Here is a 21,791-nt window from a genome sequence, read left to right on the forward strand (position 1 = left end):
GTGCACAGACAGTTGTACAGGATTCAGATTACAGTCACAGTGAGAATATCCCCACACTGAGCTCTTTGCACTGGGAGCAGAGTATGTGTGTGTGTGTGTGTGTGTGAATGTTGTGTTTATTGTTTGTGTGTGTATTCTGTGTGTGCAATATTGTGTTCAATAATTGTGTGTGATTGCATGTGCATTGTTTGTTATTGTGTGTTGTATATTTTTGCATAAGTGTGCATATTATTGTTTTCTTTATTATATGTGTGTTATTGTGTAGTGTCTACCCCTAGCGAAGCAACTTTCTGCTGAAGACCCCCCTCCCCACTTCCTGCTGACTTCACCTCTGACCCCTATGTTGCTAGGCAGATGTGGGAAGCATGTTGACAGGCAGAGAGTGACAGGGGGAGACGAGCACACTGCACTACCACCGACATCGATACACACACTGATACACACACAATCACTTGGCAGAACCCCGCCTCTCCCTCTCGTTTCCTTTCTGTCTCCCTCTGATCTCCCTTCTGTTGTCTCCTCCAACCCCGTCATCCCTTGCTCTCGTTCCCTCTCCCTCTCAATTCAGATCAGTTCCGAATGCTTTATTGGCACAACTGACCTGAGCAGTGTTGCCAAAGCTGTGCACATTGAGACATACACACAGGTACCACAGACAATTCACATGTAACAGTGAAACAGTAATGCAGTTAAATAATACAAGTACGGCATTTACTATACCGATCTCTCTCTTTCTGTGTTGTCTTCCCGAAGTCAGGGCAGATTTATTAGAGCAGAACTGGAGACACACTAACTAGGTCAGCACACTTGTCTGTGTGTGTGTATACGTGTGTGTGTATTTGTGTACGTGTGTTTGTGAACTGACTGACAAGCCAACTGACAAACTAACCAACTGACTGATATGCTCCCTGACCTCACCCTGAAACACACACACTCCCCACCCATCTCAAACACACACAAGCAGTACACTCAGCACACATGTACCCGCACACACGCAGACTTACTAAAAGCAATCCATATGTAGTACACAAACAAAGACACATGCAATACTGGTGACAACACACACAAGTGACACGCGTAGTGCATTCCTGTGAAGGGGGTGTCATGTGTCATGTGCATTAAATAGAACATCTGTAAATCTGTACATTTACAGCAACATCTGGGGAGCACAGAGCAGTGTGTGTGTAGTTACAGAAGCTGCTCCCTCCCCCCTCCCTCCCCGTGTCCCGTCACGATCAATCGATATCGATATTGCACCGGCTGCAATTTGGGTTCAATGCAGCTGACACCCCTCCCCCGTTCCCCTCTCCCTCCCCAATCCGTATCCGCCGCTGCGCCGAAAAATGCAGCATGGCGCACTGCGCAGGTGCGTGCCTACTGTGCGAGATGCTATTAATAGAAGGTGACGTCACCCTGAAATAGCAGCGACCCCCCCCCTCCATCCACCGCCACTCCCCCCCTCGCTGGAGGGGACTTGAGTGCGCCTGCGCGACTGCGGCAAAGTGCGCGAAGCACCGTGGGAAGCAGTAGCAGCAGCAGCGACTGAAGAGGCGCTAAGGTAGCTTTCAGGGAGAGAGAGAGAGAGAGAGAGAGAGAGAGAGAGAGAGAGAGAGAGAGAGAGAGGCAGGCAGGCAGGCAGGCAGGCTTGGCTGGGAGAGAGAGAGAGAGAGAGAGAGAGAGAGAGAGAGAGAGAAAGGCAGCAGGCAGGAGCCAGGAGCCACAGTATATTATATTTCTTTCGCAAGTCTTACAGATCGTGTCAGGATATATAATTCCTGTCATTTTTTGTATATTTTAAAAAGACTGGACATTTGATTTGATTTTAATTGAACGGATTTATTCCCCCCTCCTCGCGTTGGCCAGTGAGACACTCACACAGGGTTACACAGACACCGGCTGGAAAGCGGCTGTTGCTCTGCCTCTCTCCCGCACGCAGGCGGCCAGGCCGTGTCCGAGGGCTGACAGCGAGCGAGCGGTGCGCGGCGCCAGCATGGTGGACAGGGAGCAGCTTGTGCAGAGAGCCCGGCTGGCCGAGCAGGCGGAGCGCTACGACGACATGGCTTCCGCGATGAAACTGGTGAGTCACTATTATTAATGACATTAGTGTGAAGCAGACCCAGCCCAGACCAACGTGTGTGTAAGCATGAGAACCAGACTGAACAGCCAAGGTGCGATTAATGCAGGTTAGTCGACTAGGTACCATGAAAAAGAGATGGTCTGTATGGCTTGCTGCGGACGTGCCAGCTGTGTTGGTGTGAAGGGCAGTGGTGCCATGCTGCCCTGCTCTTTGGTTCGGGGGCACAAGCTGGAGCCCTGCCCGGCGGGGCGAGATGTGCCGCTACAGCGCGTCCCGTCATCACTGCACGATCATGTATGCCTTGCCATCGGTCTGCAGTAGCTGACACCTACGACGTGCTGCCCATTCAAATAAACGAATAGAAAATAAAATAGAAAACTTCAGAGATTTGTTTTGCTACGACGATGGCGGCTGTTATTTGTACCAAACCCGAGACACAGGGGCATGAGTGACGGGCGCTAAGCGGTGGCTGGTGCGTTTTGGTGCATAAGGAACGCTTGTCCTTTGTAGGGATAAAAAAGCACGTCCTGGTCCTCACAATGGGCATCATTTGGTGTCTTTTGTCTTTGTTGGCGCAATGCTGCGCGCAGAGGCGCTGTGCTGGGCTGTCACTGTGCAGAGGCGCTGGGTGTGGCTGTCAGACAAAGAGGCGCGTCCCGTTTTGCGCACGTTTTGCGCACATAATTAATATGAATACTAATCTGTGACCCCCTCCGCCCGACGGGGGTATAAAACTGTAGTCATTGTATTTTATTATTTAACACCCCCCCCCCCTGCGCACCATATACATGATTGGAATAGGTTAATCTCTTATTATAGGCAATGCGTGATGGATACCCGTCTTTGTCTTCATATGCAGTAATACATAATCGAGACGCATTTTATCGTTATTATATTAGCATAATCCATCATACACATTTGGATTTGAATTTCCTTGAACTGCATGATATTAAGGACAACACAAGTGTCTGCAATATGAACGGTGGAGATATTGGAGACCTGAAAGGCGCGGCGGGGGCGCAGGACGGTGCCAGCAATGTCCTCCTCCCGGGCAGGCGTGTGTGGTGGCGGCGGCGGCGGAGCTGCACAGTAGCCTGGCTCAGCAGGGCTGGGCGTGAACTGCCGCAAGCCAGAGACACAGACAGAGCTGCAGCCAACCCAGCACTTACACACACCGCGCACAATACGAGTAAAGAACATGCACATTATACGAAATAAGTATTCATTAAAAGTTAATAAATATATCTGTAAATCTTAACATTAGGGTTACGAAATTCCCGATCCAGCAAGCTTGCTTTTACGGCGTCATTATGCAGGGAGTATTTTTTTAATTTATTTTTTTAAGATGAACAGCTGCCGTTACCAAGAAGACATGGCATGTACAGGACGGCAGGGCACAGCCTTCATGAATAAACCCCACCGCCATTCATTCTGCGCAGCGGGCATTACCACAGCGCACCAGGTGTTCTACTGCCCTTTTAAACCAGAAGTGTTGGCCTGCTACGCCATTACCAGCCCAATTATTTAATCAGTTTCTTGACGATTATTATTATGATTATTATTAGAGTCTCTCAGCAGTATTACCCATTCAGGGTGTGAGGCTGCAGCCTGGGGGCTAGGCCTGCTCCCCTATACAGGACACCTGCTGTTGAACATCACCCCTGGACCGCTGCACTCTCGCTCTGCAGTGACACTTTGCACAGCACACTGTAGTGGACAGGCACAATGCTCAGGGACGGGCTGGACAGGGCTTGGGTCAGTGCCGGCAACGGATCAGAAAAATAGCTGGAACAGTGTGAAATATAGGCCCAGTTATGAAATTAACCCACTCTGCGGCTGTTGGAGAGCCGGAGTGAGAATCGTACTCACGCTGACTCTCCCTGTCCCATGCCTGCATAGTCACACCCCATCTCTCCTACTATCACACCACCACCCCACCCACCGCCACACTGTCAGGCTGCAGTCTCCCGTCAGCCGCCCCGGGTGTGGAGCTGTGGGCGGTGTTGGTCACAGAGCCTGCAGCTTTAATCACCATAGTGCAGCCCTGAAACCAGTGAAGGCAAAGACGAACTACAACCACAGTAATCGTAAGAACGATAAGAATACATGTGTCACGGCAGATATTTCACCATATCACCTGTGCATGCTGGTTGTGTCCAGGGGGACAGTGAGTTCACATCCTTATACAGTGGGCACACAGAGGCCTGACAGGGAAACCCCATGACCTCAGTCCAGCTTGAAAAGACTTTCCCATCTCCATGTCATACTGGCCTGGAGGGGAGGTAGCCATTGGCACCTGGCCTGAAGCCGCGGAGCCCCACAGATTTACGCCCTCTGGCACCCGTCTCTGACATCCAAAGGAGTCTGTTTCTCTTTTCCTCCGTGCCCAAGGCATTTCTGTTCTGTGTGTTTGTGTGTTGTTGTGATGAGCCTGGCGCTATCCTCAGTATTATCACAGAAGTTCATATCGCTATCTGTACATTCTTGTTTCTCCTGTGTGCCAAGCGCTCTGGGCTGATCTCTCGCATAGGGGCGAGGGGCCTGCCAGGGGAACCACGGCGGGCACAGCCTGACCCTTTCACACTGCACTCCCATAGGCTTCACTCCGCCTGCATTGTGGAATGATGGCGTAATTTCAGAGCAGGGGCGGGTGCCTGGCTCTTGTACCTGGACTCACGGAGCCCCACGCAGAAATGCTGAATGTCAGCAGGATCAGCACCTGGTGCTGGCTGATACATGAGCACATTAAAACTTTCTCAAACTGGGAGGCATCTTGAGTGGAATAATAATTAAAAAAACGGAAACATTGGAGATCTGCGTGTTTTGACAATTATCAGACTGCCAGCGGAGTTAGTTTCCGTTTTACCAGTCAAATTATTGTTCATAGTTACTAATGCTTTTTTTTTTTGTTATTTGTTTTTTGAGAAGTGAAAAAAGTCTATATGTAAAAAGCCACAATGACACAGTGCCTTGTGAGAGTGAGTCACCTTCAGCATTGTGGGAGAGCTTGTGTCTGGATGCGGTAGCTGCTCAGACCTTCATCCAAGATGCATTGTTGGTTCACTTCAATAAAGTGAAATCCCCAAGAGCAAAGGGATGATCAGGGCTGGGGGCAACATATAGCAGCCCAGAGAGGCCGAGAAGCCAACCCCACACAACAACCGTTCTCCAGAGGTGTGGCCTGGCCCTGCAGGAGTGCATCACACTGTTCCACACGCATCACCCCTTCACCATCACCCTTGGATAATACCAGATTAACTACTACACCTACAGGATACACTCAGCATTAACTACTGCAACTACTACACCTACAGGATACACTCAGCATTAACTACTGCAACTACTACACCTACAGGACACACTCGGCATTAACTACCACTGCTACATACACTCACAGACTCACACACTCACTCACAGTGCAGAGATTGTGTTGGATCTGGATTGTGGGCTAGAGAGACTCCTCCTCCAGCTGTGCAGTTCAGGTGTAGGTTCTGGAGGTGGCTGACAGCTGTGGGCGGAGCAGGTTGTGATTTAATGCAGTCCTCAGGTGTCAGACGGGCAAGTGGGTCTGGGGTGGCCAGGCACAGAGAGTCAGTGAGGGGAGTTGATGAGTGGGTGCTGCTCTCAAGGTTGTCTTTAAGGCTCACTATAAGAGCATTCCTTCTTTCCTCTCAGTCCTCTCTCCTCTCCTCTCCTCTCCTCTCCTCACCCCACATCTTACATAACAGCAGCCTTTTGAGCGTTGTCGCAGCCTATGATGCATTTCACCCCCCGGACTGACACCAGGAGGGATGGGGGATGGTGGGGAGCGAGGTTATTTTTACAAGATACTATTTTAGCCAGCGGTTTTTGGCAGGCGACTCCCTGGCCTGTCCCAGCGGTGAGAACCCAAGACCTGCTTCCCATACTCTGACGCTAGCCTGTCCATATCGGGTGACTGGGCTTGTAAAGCGATCCATGCCGGGCGCGGTACACAGAGCGCTCAGGTAACGGTTGGCCGTTGCTCACTGCGGCCTGGCTGGGAGCCTGTAGTCTGCTTGGGTTTTTGCTTCTGACAAAAAAAACGACCTGAGAGAAAAATCATGCCAGAAACGAGTCGCCCCAGAGCGCAGTGTCGTCCGACCGCCCCCCCGAATGTGCCGTGGTCTCAGCCCCCTACTGTCTCTGAGTGTCGTCTACCCCCACCCAGCACAGTCCTGCTGTGCCCATCACTAAGAGCAGAGGTTTATCTTCCAGTTCATTAAAAGGTGGAGAGTGCAGGTCAGGGGGCAGGTGCTACTGTGTCCTGAGCTCTAAAGGATTGGAAAATGCCATAGTACAGTATATTTACTTTGATTTAGTTTTTCTTTATTTTTTTTAAGTTAAATACATTGTAAATGCTCTGTATTTTAATACCTTAGTTGTTGGTTTTAGTTGTTGTTTTTGTCTAGAATGCAGTCTCCTTTATGTTGTTTCATAACCACATTTTACAGTGCTTTGACAGTATCTACAAAGCGTGTCACCATAACCTCATATCGCTGTGTTCCCTGTGTCACAGCGCTGCCATGATGCCTGGGCCCCTCCTGCCCGCTCTCATGCCTCCAGAGAGGCAGTTCAGTGTTTAGATATTTTACGCCCAGGAGAAACTGTGAATAACATATTCTCTCCCTCTCTCCCCTCTCTCTCCCTCTCTTCCTCTCTCTGCCCCTCTTCCCTCTCTCCTCTCTCTCCCACGCAGGTGACGGAGTTGAATGAGCCGCTGTCCAACGAGGACCGCAACCTGCTGTCGGTGGCCTACAAGAACGTGGTGGGGGCGCGGCGCTCGTCCTGGCGCGTCATCAGCAGCATCGAGCAGAAGACCTCGGCGGACGGCAACGAGAAGAAGCTGGAGATGGTGCGCGCGTACCGGGAGAAGATCGAGAAAGAGCTGGAGACGGTGTGCAGCGACGTCCTCTCCCTGCTGGACAAGTTCCTCATCAAGAACTGCAACGACTCGCAGTTCGAAAGCAAGGTGTTCTACCTGAAGATGAAGGGCGATTACTACCGGTACCTGGCGGAGGTGGCCACGGGGGAGAAGCGGGCGGCTGTGGTGGAGTCTTCCGAGGGCTCCTACAAGGAGGCCTTCGAGATCAGCAAGGAGCACATGCAGCCCACCCACCCCATCCGCCTGGGCCTGGCCCTCAACTTCTCCGTCTTCTACTACGAGATCCAGAACGCGCCTGAGCAGGCCTGCCACCTGGCCAAGCAAGCGTTCGACGACGCCATCGCCGAGCTGGACACTCTGAACGAGGACTCCTACAAGGACTCCACCCTCATCATGCAGCTGCTGCGAGATAATCTGACCCTGTGGACCAGCGACCAGCAGGATGAGGAGGCAGGCGAGGCCAACAACTGAGGAGAGGGAAGAGGGAGGGAGGAGGCGGAGGAGGAGGAGGTGGGGAAAGAGCAGCAAGCGCACGAGCGAGCGAAGGATCCTCCCCCTGCCCCTGCTGTACCCAACTCCTGCTGCTACACCACCCACCCCCCCATCCCCCGCCCGCCAATAATGCTGGCTGCTGCTGCTTCTATCCCCCGACCCCCTCGCCCCATCCTTAACTGTCCCGTCTCCTCTTTGTCTTTTTCCCTTTCCCCTCCACCTCTTCCTTCTCCTTCTCCATCCTTCCCCTCTCCTCCAGCCCTTGTCTGACAATCCTCCCCTGTCCTCTGTGTCCTGTCCCCTCCCCATCTAATCAATAAACTACACCCTCTGTTCCCAGATTGCTTCTTCAAAAAATCCCGCGATGAGAGATCTGTACCCCCCCTACGTTCACACAATGCCCCCGTCCCTTCTCCTCCTCTCCTTCTGTTCCCCCGATCCATATCCTCCCTGTCCCCCCATCACTCCTCCCCTTCCCCTCCCTCTGTCTCCATGCTACTCAGCCTGTCACTGACTATATCTACTGTCCCCTGAGCTGGTTCAACTGCTGTCCACTGGTCTGAGTACAAACATTTATCTCAAGTAATAATATTGTCTTCATTGCAAGTGATGGGTGTGTGTTGGCATTTTTAAAACGGGCCTCGAGCTTTTCACATGCCTGTATGTATACGTATACACACATTTACACACACGGATAGTCGGTGTATATTTCTACTCGTATATAAACGCTACAGGGCATGGCAACGTACACACTCAGAGAGGTTTCTATGGATGGGACTGTTTTCAGTTTCTCTGTGGAGTATATATGTTAAAATCAGTACAGAAATAATAAATTAATGAATACATGAAACGCTCCTGCTTACCTCTTTATGGATTCCCAAGAGGATGAGGCCTCCTGTCTCTCCTCCTCTCTTCCCCCCAGCTCCGTACAAGTCCTGTGTCATATGAGTGTCTGTCTGAATGTGTGAGTGTGTGTTTTTGTGTGTGTTTCTTTGCTTTCACAGCTACAGCATTGTTTTGCTGTTGTTGTTTGCGTCTGTGGCTCGCCTCCTCAAGGGCAGTTGCATAATGGCACAAATGACACATGTAGAGACACCCATATACACAGAAACTCACATGTAGACAGACTTGCAGACACACACACACACACACACACACAGCTACACACGTCACCACTGTGACCCTCAGAGGAGCCAGAGCCCGGGCCGGCTGAAGAAGCGGGTTGACTGGGCAGGAGGGGTGGCACTGTGGTGCTTTGCTCTGGCGCTACATTCACAGAGAGGTTAAGGGAACAGAGTCTCAGTCAAACAGTTGACGTCCTGACGGCATGCGTCATAAATAGGTAAGCAGATGGAAGAAAACAAGTGAAAGTCAAGAACTGGCATTTAAAGCTGTTTATTCTATATATATTTTCTTTTTTCTCCTTAACATAGTTGCATATGAACTGTTCTGAAATAGCTGACATGTTTCCAAGTGAAGCATATTGTTTAGATGATCAATACAAAATGAAATAAAAAAACAAGACAGTATAATGATAATATTAATCTAATGAAAATAACAGTGTTCCTATATTCCACATCTGTTATTAAGGGAATTAAGTGAGGAATCAGGCTGCAAGAGGAAAAGCTGGTTTAATGCTTTGCATTGCAAACGAAAATAATGATTCTAATCAAAGGGTTTTGTAATTAAACCTGGTTATCAAGCCTGTGGAATCAGGAATGTGACTGTACTGAGAGCAGAACCTTGTGTCTGTTTACAGACTGACTGTAACGCTGTAACATTAACCAGACAATTCTTTTACTGTTTTATTTTGTTGCCATGTGTACGTGATGTGAATTTTCGGTGTCACAGGCATCTGTTTGACACACCCGTTGCCTTTGCTGAGGCGCTTGTGAGACGCGTCTGAGATATAAATCTTATTGTTTAACTGAACATTTTAAGTGATTTCTACTGTTATCTTTTATTTGTATTTATTGATTTATTTATTTGAAGAAATTTGCTGATCAGTTGGTTGCTTGCAGAGTTTCTTTGACCAGACTCTGTTAGACCTGATGAGAAGTGAACTTGGGTCTGAATGCCAAAATTAGGGTTATAAAAACAAAATCTAACAAAAACAACCAATCAAAGCAGTGATGGGAATGGTGTTGGGTTGGCTGGGCTGAAATAAAGGCTTCTCCAGGTGTACTGTGCTGTGGGGCTGCGGTGTGCTTCATTGGGTGTCTGCGTGTGTCTCCAGTCTCCCACAGGGCCACAGGGGCTGCCTCGCAATGTGCCACATTGCAACACATTGGGAGCAGGTTTCTAGAGCACAGTAGAGTACAGGATAAAACAGCACAGTGTAAGTACAGGTATGTTCCCTGTATGGCCCGTGCTCTCAGTGCAGGAGGGCCACAGTGTGCAGGCTGCGGTGCTGACCCACTTGGATCCCAGATACCTAACCGGCTCAGCTCGCCAAACTGTCACAGAGTCATTTTTGAGCAGATGGAACACTTCGGAACTGTCCTAGGCTTTCAGAGATCTTCACTATGCTGTGCTTTCCTCCAGTAAATCACATGACCATTTCTACTCCCCCCCTCCCTCATCCCTCCATTTCTTTTTTGGAGGTGCTTCCCACCAGGAAGTAGTGGGAGAACGAGCACATGGCAAACAGCATGGAGACGACGACAGGCCTCCTTCCATCTCCACACTGTCCCCACACAGGTAGGGCTCTGGGGCTCTGAGCTACAGTGTCTGTGTGTGTGTGGGAGAGTGTGTGTGTGAGTGAGTGTGTCAGCAGAGTATATCATGGCGAGATTCTGGCAGGACAACAGTTCATTTCAAGGCCACCCCCACCCCGAGTCAGGGCCCAGGCCGTGAGAATGTCCCTGCTCTGTACGCTTCTGTCACCCCCCCACTCTGAAGACCTGGCACCTGTGATTTACATGCCATCCCCCCCAAGTCTAAAACCTACACCTGCGGAGCCAGGAAAGGGAGCAGCTGGATGTGGGGGGCCGTGAGAAGTGTGTGTTGTGTCCCTGCTGCTCGAATCACTGTTGCTGTTGTTCCTGTCCCCCCCCCAGGTCCTCTGGTATTTGCTCATGACTCAAGACAAACTGACCCTGCTGCAGTGTTGACTGAAGGTGTGGGGGGCAGGGCTTTTTTCCCAGGGGGTATCGCTGTCTCCCAACCCCTCCCTGATAACCGATAATAATGCATGTGTTTTGGGTGAAAGCATGCAAGTCACAGCCCAGCCTCTGTGTAACACACCCAGAAATCAGGGTTTGTGTTTCGGTGTTTCGCTCCCTCTCTCTCTCTCTCTCTCTCTCTCTCTCTCTCTCTCTCTCTCTCTCTCTCTCTCTCTCTCAATTCAATTCAATTAAATTCCCTTTATTGGCATGGCAACAGTGTATTGTATTACTCTCTAATGTGTTCTCTACCTCTTGCTCTACTTTGTGCTCCCTCTCTCCAACTCCTTCTTCCTCTCGATCCTTTGTCTCATCCTTTCCCCTCCTATCCTTCCTCGCCCCCCCCACCCACACACACAGCCAGACACAGATCAATATTAGCACTGTGTAATATAATGATCTTAATATTGCAGTAAAATGCTGAAAAGGTATCCCAGTATCCTTCACCTCCCTTGTATAAGTATCTGTAGTGTGAGGTTATTATTATCAATAACTCCTCAATCCAAGGCAACATACAAGGTGTTTCGAACACTAGTACACAGCGCTGCACACATACACACAGCGTCAGTGAGTCCCAGACAGGCAGACAGGCTCCCGGAGAATCACAGTCTCTCCTGGGGGGGTGTGGGGGTGTAACACTGCAGGCTGTTTAAACTTTAAAACGACCTCATCCCCAGGAATGGCACACCCTCCCATCCCAGCTGTCACCTTCTCTGCACCTTGATTGGTCAAGAAAGGAACGCAGATCCCACCCTACCTTCATTACATCATTACTCTGGAGACCGTCACCAGGGTAACCACATGATGTCATGTTGCCGCTCAGAGGGAACGGTTTCTATGGATATGGGGTGATGTCATCAGAGACAGTTGCTATAGATACGTGTTTGAGAATGGCAGGCAGGCATGGAGAGAGAGATGGAGAGAGAAGCAGGGAGGTGGAGAAAGAGAGAGAGAAAGGGAGGGGGAGAGTGAGAGAGGAGTGGAGAGGGATGGATGGAAGGAGTGATGGAGGACTGTGAGAAAGAAAGAGGCTGTGAGACAGAGAGAGGAATGGAGGGAGGGAAGGGGGGAGTGTGACAGAGAGATGGAGAGAAAGTCTAATTTCAGTTAACTTATTTTATTTATGTAGTGTCTTTCATTCTCAGGGCCTCCCTTTTACAGTGAAACATATAATAATGAAATTAGAGCAGTGCTGTAGTCCAGCTGAAAGACTGCGTTACAAACTACTGCCCTCAACGGCGGCTTAAAAATATTGACAGACAGACACCTGACACCCAGAGCACTGGGGCTTCTCTTACCAGCCCCCTCCCTCCGCTCAAGCCCTAGCAAAAACTGAGAGCAGGGGGGGCTGGCAGTGAACAGAACAGTCTCTGAACCAACTTTTCCAGTCAAACTATCAGTTGCCTCCTGAATGTGGTGAAAATTGTGTAATTGCCCTCAGTCTCAGTTCTGCCACCCTGCTCCCCCTTCCTGACCCTACTGAGGAGTTCTTCTCAGCGTGGAGATGGAAGTGTATGAAATCCCTCCTTGTGAACAAATATCCCTGCTGGATGCAATGAGCGCAGGCTGAGAAGCCATCGCAGCAGAAGACTGCAGGGGGGTGCGTCACGCCAGACGAGGTTAGGGAGAACATTCGATCTGGTGGGAAACGAAAACTTGTGTCCAAACAGAGAAGGGGGATGGCGGGTCCCTGAAGTCACATTCAAATAGAAATCTCTACTGTTCTTTGTTTTTCCTGTTCTTCAGTATATAATATTGTTTATCTGTTTTGTTACATAATGCACAATATGTCAATTGACATTGCTGGCTGTACAATATGAGGAGCATGGGTCCACAATAAAACTTTTCTGTTGCTCTAACAGTGTGTGTGGTAACATGCTTACAGTATTTACAGCAACACAGTTTCAGGTTGACTGCAGCAGGAGGGGACTGGTATTTAGCATTTCATGTCATATTGAAGCTCATCCTTAGTATTTGTTTACCCGTTTTTTAAATACTGATAAGGTGAGCGTTTCATTTGATGACATTGTTGTACTGTTTCAATTGTGGAATTATGATTAAGCAATTGAGAAAAGCTGTCATTTGTGGCTGTTTAATTTTGGCCCACTGCTGCGCACTGGAGGGTGACAGACAGTATCGCTCACTGTCCTCTTGTCCCCTCTATTATTAGTCAATAAAGCTCATGTAGTTTCAGAAATATTTTATTATTATAGTTAATCCCATAAAATAAATAATTTTGTACACTTTGTAAAAGGATGGAAGATAATAATAAAAATAATTACTTATATACATATGCTTGTTTGCACATACAGTACATTCCCAGCGCGCTGCGTCTGAAGTTCTCTGACCTGCGCCTAAGCAGCGGCACTGCCCCCGTGTGGAGGGTTGTTGTCAGTACAGCATGACAAAGCAGATCTGTGCAGTGTGGCAGCAGAGACGGGAAAACTCCACACTAACGGATTTAGAAGTTGACCGTCATATATATTATAATACAGTGCCGTGTATTATAGTGCAATACAGTGTATTACAGTACAGTCGGCCTATACTTTGGCGATAGGTTAAGTCGATAGGCTTCTCTAAAGCAGCAGACGAGGCAGTAAATAATAACTTGTATATGTAAATAATAACTATTGTAACAAGTATTTTGTCCAAACGTGCAACAGCTCTGCAACTATAGCTAGATAACTATAATGTGGATGCATATCGGCTGTCCTGTGACACCGCATAGGGGACAAATACGAGCTACGACCCTTTATGAGATTTCTCCTCTTCTGTGACATTGTTTCTTCCCATGTGACACTTTGTGGCTGCCCTGTACCACACTTTGTATATAATTTATTTATTATTTATTGCAATTTGTGCTTTTGAAATGTTTCCTAGAAGCTCTACTCTATTGTATCACAAGTCATTTAAGTGACTTAAGTGCCAGTGTGCCACCTACTGGCAACGTCACCAAAGCGTTTACAGATACAGCGAAGAGAACATAATTAATAGAATAACAAATAAAGAAATATAATAAGTAAAAAGCTTTACCAATTTTTGTCCAGATGTTTACAGGGCTGGTGTGCTGTGTTGTGTACTGTGGCCTTGTGGGAGGCTGTTATTTACCGTGCTGTGCTGCTGTATCGAGTGTGCCTCTCTGCCTTTGAGGTTAAGCAGGTGTGACCGAGGGCTGGAGAAGCACTGTGGCCCTGCTGGACAACAAGAGGACCGAGCGTTTCCACACAGCCTGCTGCGTATCTGACGGCACTGGAGCGGCACAGGGGGCAGAGCAGCACAACATACACTAACGCCTCACACGGGTCATTAAACACTAACACACACTGACTGACACTCACACACTGACTCACACACACTGACTGAAACTTGCACAGAAAGAGAGTGAGAGAGGGAGAAAGTGAGGGAAAAATAGGGAGGAAAAATTATTGTTATTGTATTTATTCAGTTCTCTTTACTCTGTAAACACTTTGGCAACCCTTGTGTAAACCAGTGTAAACCAATGAAGCTCGTTTTGAGTTTGAATTGGATTTGAGACCTTAAATACCTGTTCACTTGCTAACCCCACATTCTCTCTTTCTCTCTCTCTCTCTCTCTCTTCTGCTCCCTCTGTTGGGTACTTTCTATTGTTGGGCCATTTCTATTGGGAAATGTCTCTTTTTATCTGTGTTTTTATGATTGCATAGCAACAGAATGTGCACTTTCTTTTTCAGCATTTCCCCCAATCAACTTTTCCTGTTTGGCTGATGATCTGAAAATTTGCACACACACACACACACACACACACACACAAACACAGACTCTCACATACACACATACATATTTTACCTGGGTAGGGCAAGTGTGCATGGCCAAGGTTAGGAGTTACTTTAAGGAAATAACAGGCTCTGCCTCCCCCCCCTCCGACACACACACACACACACACTTTACTTGGGCAGGGTTTGAGTGTGGGGCAGTTTATGAATTCAGTAGGCAAGTGGGGAGTGTGCAGAGTGCAGGTCGGAGAGCGTGAGTAAGAACGAGACTTTGACACTCAGACTTACACTTTGAGACTCTCTCCGTCACACACAGATACTCTCAGACACTCAGAGACACACTCTCCGCCAGCCACGCGCTCCCGCGGACCTGTCCAGTTTCTTTTATCGCTGACCAGGCAGAGCCATGAACCTTCAGGTCACCACAGCCGTGCCGCAGGCCGACAATGGCACGCTGGCCATCAACAACCCCGCGGACATCTCTGTCATCGTTATCTACTTTATCGTGGTCCTGGTAGTGGGGCTGTGGGTGAGTTCTGTGATGTGCTGTGGTGCTGTCCTGTGTTGTAGTGCTGCACTGTGCTAAAGAGCTGTGCTGTATTGTAGTGCTGTGCTGTGCTGTAGTGTTGTGCTGTATTGTAGTGCTGTGTTGTGCTGTGCTGTACTGTTGTGCTCTGTTGTGCTTGTGTTGTCATTGTGTGCATGCAGTTCACTTGGCATAGATTGATTCAATCAATCAATCATTTTTTATTTAGTATAGTACCTATCCCAAACAATTGCCACAGAGCACTTCACACATGCAGAGAGAAAGAGAAAAAGTAAAAATAGATACCCCATGTATTCCCCAGCTATGCAGTGTGCAAAGTCTGTATACTCCAGGTGTGCGGTGTATTACAGGTATTTTTGTTCTAATTAAGCAAATCATTTTCAAAGGTAGAATGAACATGGATTGTCTGATTGTCTGATTATCTGACTGTCTGATTGTCCGATTGTCCAACTGTCTTATTATCTGATTGGTCTCTCGTTGGCAGGCGATGCTCAGCACCAGCCGCGGCACTGTGGGGGGATTCTTCTTGGCGGGGCGCAGCATGGTGTGGTGGCCGGTAAGAGAGGGAGGGAGGATGAAAGATAATGTCACAGTGAAGAACCCTTTTCAGCCATCAGCAATAAAACAATACACCTCTACTGCATGCAACAGACAGACAGCGCAGGGCTCAGAGTGTGAGCACGGTATATGCTGCATATGTTTTCATATGTGTGTGTGGCAGAAAAATTATAAAAATGCCAATTACAAACCAAATAACAAACAAGCAAACAAATAACAAACAGATAAATACATGCATTCATACATTATGGCTTCCTGCAGGACACAGAGCCCTGCAGCAGCTTGGGGTGCGATGGCTCTGAGAGAGGCCATGACGTGGGGCTCTCAGGTGTGCAAGTTAGACCTTGGCCAACACTGATCTCTGCTCCACTGCACTAATGGTTTCCAGGAGGAGCCATTTATGGCCGGTGTCATTACACCTGAACTCTGAGCACGCTATCTTAGCACCACTACCTGACTGTGGTGTGTCACTCTGGGGTTATTCAGTAGCTGAGGTCTTTTAATCATTTCTGGATCTGTGCATAAGAATCAATATCCCACATGTGGAGTTCAGTTTGCCTTTCCTCCTCCCTCTTCGGTGTGTCCTGTCCCTCAGCACACTGCAGGAGAGACGTGCAGTACCCCAACACAGCCAGCTTCCCCCAGAAGTGCTCTCTGCTCCTAGCCTCGGGCCCTGGGCTCAGGTGCTGATGTCACTGGATCCCTGCATTTTGCTGATTATTTATTTATAACTCCTAGATATGGAAATTCTCTGGAAGCTCCAGTATATCGCAGTTAATATGCACCGTTTGCAATCTTGCTCTGTTGCTGAGTGTGCGAGTGGGAGTTTATCTTTGAAGTCTGACACTGCTTATCAATTCTTAACTGCAGTCATAGCCCCCCTGACCTGGGATTGAGTGACATGGATTGGGGGACTGAGTTGTGAACCCCCTTTATGTCAAGCAAGTGGGGTGGGGGGTTTGGCAAGTCCCTCTCTCTCTTTCCATCCCTCTCTCTCTCTCTCTCCGTCCCTGTCTCTTTCTCTCTGTCCCTCTCTCCCTTTCTTCTGGAGTGGAGTAGGAGTGGTGTGAATGGAAGTGGAGTGACTCTGATTTCTGTCCCGCAGATCGGCGCATCCCTGTTCGCCAGCAACATCGGCAGCGGGCACTTCGTGGGGCTGGCGGGCACGGGGGCAGCGGCAGGCATTGCCATTGGGGGCTTTGAGTGGAACGTGAGTGCACAGAAAGAGTGGGGGACGAGGGAGGGTGTGTGACAGAGAGAGAGAGGGAGAGATGAAGGTGTGGGGTTTTAGAGAGAGGGGAGAGGGAGAACCAAAGTGTCGTTGGGATACATTGTGTGCCTGATGTGTTCTGTGTTGCGTGTTGCTGACATGTTGTATTGTGTGCTCCACAGGCTCTGGTCATGGTGATTATCCTGGGCTGGTTGTTCGTGCCAATTTACATCAAGGCCGGGGTGAGTGTGTGAGTGAGAATATGTGTGAAAGTGTGTGAGAGTGTCTGTGTATCTGAGTGCCCACTCTTGTGTTTGGTTGGTAGCGTTGTTGTGTTGCTGATGCTGTGCTGTGCTGTGTCACTGAGTTGTGCTGTGTTGCTGCAGGTGGTGACGATGCCGGAGTACCTGAAGAGGAGGTTCGGGGGGCAGCGCATCCGAATCTATCTGTCTGTGCTCTCACTGATGCTCTACATCTTCACCAAGATCTCGGTGAGAGACCGGGTGGGAGGGAGAGGGGAGAGAGTGGGGGAAGGTGGGAAAGAGAGGAGGGGAAGAGGGGAAAGTGGAATGTTTTGACAATTTCTCTCTCTCTCCCTCTCTCTCAGGCGGACATGTTTTCTGGGGCGATCTTTATCCAACAGGCTCTGGGTCTGGACATTTACGTGGCGGTGGTGCTCCTGCTCATGATCACAGCTCTGTACACCGTGACTGGTCTGTCTGCCTGTCCATCTGCCTCTGTCTATCTGTCTGTGTGTGTCTCTGCGTCACTCTGTCCCTCTGTCCACCAGTCTGTGAGTGTGAGTGTGTATGTGAGTTTTTCAGCCTGTATGTGTGTGTTTATGTGTGTTTGTCAGGTTACATATCTGTGGCGGTCTTTCAGCCTGTATGTCACTGTGTGTGTGTGTTTGCTCGTTAAGCTGTGTGTCACATCCACACATACACACTTGTCTCAGCCCATGGTGAAAAGGTTAGAGGGAGAAAGTCCTCATTCTTTCTCTCTTCTTATCCTGATTTCCCCTCAGTAATAACAGCAATAAAAGATACAGAAATTGGCAATCAACAATCTCCTTACTCTAATGGCAGCGTGTGTGTGTTGAGGGGGGGTGCAGTAGGCATTTTATATAATCAAAACAAAGCAAAAGGACAAGAGGAGCTGTGACACCCCCCAACCCCCCATCTACACCCCCACCCTGAGTTTCCTGCAATATAAAGTGCTCTGTGTGTGTCTTATTGACAATGTGAGTGTGTGGATTATTGACTAAGTGAATGTGAGTGTAATTGTATTTGGCTGCAACGAATCCTAGTGTGTGTGTGTGTGTGTGTGTGTGTGTGTGTAGTGTACAATTACAGGGTGTGTTTGTAGTTTTCGTGTAGTGTTTGTGTTTAGTGACAGCGTGTGTGTTTTTAGGGGGCTTGGCTGCAGTGATTTACACCGACACACTGCAGACGATCATCATGGTGGTCGGCTCCTTCATCCTTATGGGCTTCGGTGAGTGCTGTCTCCTCCTCCTCTTCCCCGCTTCTCCACACTCCTCCTCCTCCTCCTCCCTTCTTCTCTCCTCCTCTTCCTCAGTCCTCCTCCTCTTCACTGTCATTTTGATGATGATGATTATTTTTATTATTAGTGTACCACTCTAATAATCAAAACGATTCTTTCTGTCTCTCTCTCCGTATCTCTGACTCTCACAGTTTGTGTGTGCATGTGTCTCCCTCTCTCTCATTCTCCTCCCGCTCCTCTCTGCAGGCTTTAACGCAGTGGGGGGGTACGATGCGTTTGTGGAGAAATACATGCAGGCCAAGCCCTCCGTAGTCACCTGGCCTGGCCTGAATATCAGTGCCCGCTGCTACACCCCCAGCCCCGACTCCTTCCACATCTTCCGAGACCCGCTGACAGGAGACATGCCCTGGCCCGGCCTGGTGTTCGGACTGACCATCCTGGGCATCTGGTACTGGTGCACTGACCAGGTACCCTGCTGCTGGGAAGGGAGTGGGACACAGTGGCCGAGAGAGGGAGAGGAGAGGGAGAGTGGGGCAGTGGTTTGTGTCCAAAACAAAGCCAAGCTCTTTTCACACTGGCCTTCCCTTCCCCTCTTCCTCTCCCTGCCTCTCTCTCTCTCAGGTGATAGTGCAGCGCTGTCTCTCTGCCAAGAACCTGTCACATGTGAAAGCGGGGTGCATCCTGTGTGGCTACCTCAAGCTGCTGCCAATGTTCCTCATGGTGTTCCCTGGCATGATGAGCCGGATCCTCTACACAGGTCAGAGAGAGAGAGAGAGGGAGGGAGGGGGAAGGGGAGCAAGACAGGGAGTCAGAGCAGTTCTCTCATGAATCTCTCTCTGTACCATGATTAGTAGTGATTAATCAGTACTTACATCCTTCTGTTCCCTCTCCCTCTCTCCTCCACTCCCATCCTTCTCCTTCCCTCTCCCCCTCTCTCTCCCTCCCTCTTTCTCTCCGTGCTGTAGACGTGGTGGCCTGCGTCGTTCCTGAGCTGTGCACTAAGTACTGCGGGACATCGGTGGGCTGCAGTAACGTGGCATACCCCCGGATGGTCGTCGATCTGATGCCCAACGGTGAGTCCTACTGCCCGCCCCCACATACACACATACCCCACCCGCCCCCCACCAGCAGCAATATCTCCAGTGTGCAATATTTTCCAACTGGATCCAGAAGAAAACTTACATTTATGCGAGATCTCCTCCCTCTCTCTTTCCTCCCTCCCTCTCTCTCTCCCTCTCTCTGTGTGTGCAGGGCTGCGGGGGTTGATGCTCTCGGTGATGCTGGCGTCTCTGATGAGCTCCCTGACCTCCATCTTCAACAGCGCCAGCACTCTGTTCACCATGGACATCTACACCAAGATTCGGAGCCAGGCCTCGGAGAAGGAACTCATGATTGCCGGGCGGTACTGAGAGAGTGGGGGGGGGGGAGGGGAGAGAGAGAGAGGCAGGGGGTGGGAGATCACCAACACGGCCCATTAACCATGTAGATTGTGTCTAAAACTGTAAATAACCTGACATTTTTCATTTTTTTGTAAAGCTATTTAATCCTTTCATTACTTTATTGATTTTTTTATAGTATCTATAATTACTTTGGTGATACATGTGTGAACATGTCATGCCAATAAAGTTTGTTTTGAATTTGAATTTCAGATGGGGAGGGAGAGAGTCAGAGAGACAGTGAGACACACAGAGAGAGAGATGGACACACTTTTATTTTTATTATAATCTCTCCATCCCTCTCTTCCTTCCTCTCTCTCCTCCCAGGGTGTTCATCCTGGCTCTGATTGGGGTCAGTATTGCCTGGATCCCCATTATACAGTCATCCAAAAGTGGCCAGCTGTTCGACTACATCCAGTCCATCACCAGCTATCTGGGCCCCCCCATCACCGCCGTCTTCCTGCTGGGCATCTTCTGCAAGAGGGTCAACGAGCAGGTAACCCCCACTGACCTCCGACCTCTGACCTCGGACACTGACACACTGATATACTGACATGCTGATACTCTGTCTGTCTGTTTCTGTGTGTCTGTGTGCATGTGTGTCCAGGGGGCATTCTACGGGCTGCTGGTGGGTCTGTTTATCGGCCTGGCCAGGATGATTGCAGAGTTTGCTTACGGGACGGGCAGCTGTGTCACCCCCAGCAACTGTCCTAAAATCATCTGTGGTGTCCACTACCTCTACTTTGCACTTATCCTGTTTGGCATCTCCTGCATCCTGGTGCTGGGCATCTCCCTGGCCACCAAGCCCATTGACGACAAGCATGTGAGTGCAACCCCCAATCTCTTGACCCCTGACCTTTGAATATCTCCCCTTCCCTTGACCTCAGTACCCCTTTCCCCTTAATGTTGGCCCTCAGCCAGCCTAACCCTACCTTGACTCTTTACTCTTGCCTTAACCATTGCCCACAGGCTAAGATGACCCTTAACCTTTTACCCTAACCTGGTCCATTAAATGTTTACCTTAACACCAACCTCTCCCTCTCCCTTCTTCTCTCTCTCTCTTTCTCCCTCTCCACCCCCCCAACCCCTCCCTCCATCTCTCAGCTGTACCGGCTATGCTGGAGTCTGAGGAACAACACAGAGGAGAGGGTAGATCTGGAGGTGGATGACTGGACAAACACACAAGACCAGGAGAGCACTGGGGTGGAGGGTGAGGAGAAGTCTGAGAGTGTGGTTTGTGTGTGTGTTTTGAGGTAGTGAGTGACACAGTGAGTGTGTGTGTAACAGTGTGTTTATGTCTCAGAGCCGCATGAGGAGCCGGGCTGCTGCAGGAAGGCCATTAATTGGTTCTGCGGGTTCGATCAGGGCTCTGCCCCCAAGCTGAGCGAGGAGGAGCAGGCGGAGCTGCAGAAGAAGCTGACTGACACCTCAGAGCACCCGCTGTGGCGCAATGTTGTCAACGCCAATGGCATCGTGCTGCTCACCGTGGCTGTCTTCTTCCATGGGTTCTACGCCTAGATCCTCTGACTGTAACACACTGTACTGTACTGTCATGCAGCTGTTGAATGTAATTCTGACTAAAGCGGGAAACAGAGGCGCTGAAATGTCACACAGCAGCTTCATACGACCTGATTCAATTAACCCTGCTCTGGTACCATTGGGGTGGGGTCACAGAGACCCCATGGTACCACAGCAGGGTTAAAATCCTCAGCTTACACTGGGCTGATCCACAACACTGCTCTCAGACACTCTGCTGTGCCCTGCAGTGTAGTGTAGTGTAGAGCAATGTGTAGAGCAGTGCAGTGTAGTGTAGTACAGGGTAGTAATGTGTAATGTAGTACAGTGTAGTGATGTGTAGTATTTTAACTGTTAAACTGATTTCTTGGAAGGGTGTATTGTTTTCATAATAATAATAATAATAATAATAATAATAATAATAATAATAATAATAATAATAATACTGTCGACAGGAGTTTGTGTGTGTGTGTGTCCAGCATTCTTCAGTCAAAACACACTGGCCAGTACAGACGAATCAAGGTCTAGTAAACAGCAGCTTCCTCATTCCTGCAATGATTTCCTCTGAAGTCTGTAATCAGTAAATATACCCAAATGAGTCACTGTGGTTTCTTAGACAAATGTTTATGTGTGAGTG

At 49.2% G+C, this 21,791-nt stretch overlaps 2 protein-coding genes across 3 annotated transcripts; both read left to right on the forward strand.

The window, feature by feature from the left end:
- Positions 1-1,476: 1,476 nt before the first annotated feature.
- ywhah (tyrosine 3-monooxygenase/tryptophan 5-monooxygenase activation protein, eta polypeptide) lies at positions 1,477-9,661 on the forward strand. Of its 2 annotated transcripts, XM_066688901.1 has the most exons (3): positions 1,477-1,558; positions 1,864-2,077; positions 6,795-9,661. In XM_066688901.1, the coding sequence occupies exons 2-3, from the start codon at positions 1,991-1,993 to the stop codon at positions 7,449-7,451; spliced, it is 744 nt and encodes a 247-aa protein (XP_066544998.1). In that variant the 5' UTR covers positions 1,477-1,558; positions 1,864-1,990; the 3' UTR covers positions 7,452-9,661. The 2 variants fall into 2 exon arrangements, with proteins under 2 accessions (XP_066544998.1, XP_066544997.1); XM_066688900.1 differs by lacking the exon at positions 1,477-1,558 and having other exon boundaries at positions 1,639-2,077.
- A 4,942-nt stretch (positions 9,662-14,603) lies between these two features.
- Positions 14,604-21,752, forward strand: slc5a1 (solute carrier family 5 member 1). Its single transcript, XM_066688896.1, has 15 exons — positions 14,604-14,917; positions 15,420-15,491; positions 16,599-16,703; positions 16,886-16,945; positions 17,090-17,194; positions 17,311-17,416; positions 18,114-18,194; positions 18,450-18,670; positions 18,825-18,960; positions 19,169-19,276; positions 19,455-19,605; positions 19,967-20,135; positions 20,247-20,462; positions 20,744-20,849; positions 20,943-21,752. The coding sequence occupies exons 1-15, from the start codon at positions 14,795-14,797 to the stop codon at positions 21,155-21,157; spliced, it is 1,974 nt and encodes a 657-aa protein (XP_066544993.1). The 5' UTR covers positions 14,604-14,794; the 3' UTR covers positions 21,158-21,752.
- Positions 21,753-21,791: the final 39 nt, after the last annotated feature.

This window comes from Amia ocellicauda, chromosome 17 (assembly GCF_036373705.1).
Source record: "Amia ocellicauda isolate fAmiCal2 chromosome 17, fAmiCal2.hap1, whole genome shotgun sequence".
In the NCBI taxonomy this organism is placed as follows: Eukaryota; Metazoa; Chordata; class Actinopteri; order Amiiformes; family Amiidae; genus Amia; species Amia ocellicauda.

What these genes read in the sequence shown, in the direction of transcription:
- slc5a1 (XM_066688896.1), top strand. Translation starts at nt 14,795, where the DNA reads ATGAACCTTCAGGTCACCACAGCCGTGCCGCAGGCCGACAATGGCACG. An exon ending in GCAGCATGGTGTGGTGGCCG is followed by an intron (nt 15,492 to 16,598) that starts GTAAGAGAGGGA and finishes TCTGTCCCGCAG; the next exon opens with ATCGGCGCATCCCTGTTCGC. An exon ending in CGTCGATCTGATGCCCAACG is followed by an intron (nt 19,277 to 19,454) that starts GTGAGTCCTACT and finishes CTGTGTGTGCAG; the next exon opens with GGCTGCGGGGGTTGATGCTC.
- ywhah (XM_066688901.1), top strand. Translation starts at nt 1,991, where the DNA reads ATGGTGGACAGGGAGCAGCTTGTGCAGAGAGCCCGGCTGGCCGAGCAG. An exon ending in TGGCTTCCGCGATGAAACTG is followed by an intron (nt 2,078 to 6,794) that starts GTGAGTCACTAT and finishes TCTCCCACGCAG; the next exon opens with GTGACGGAGTTGAATGAGCC.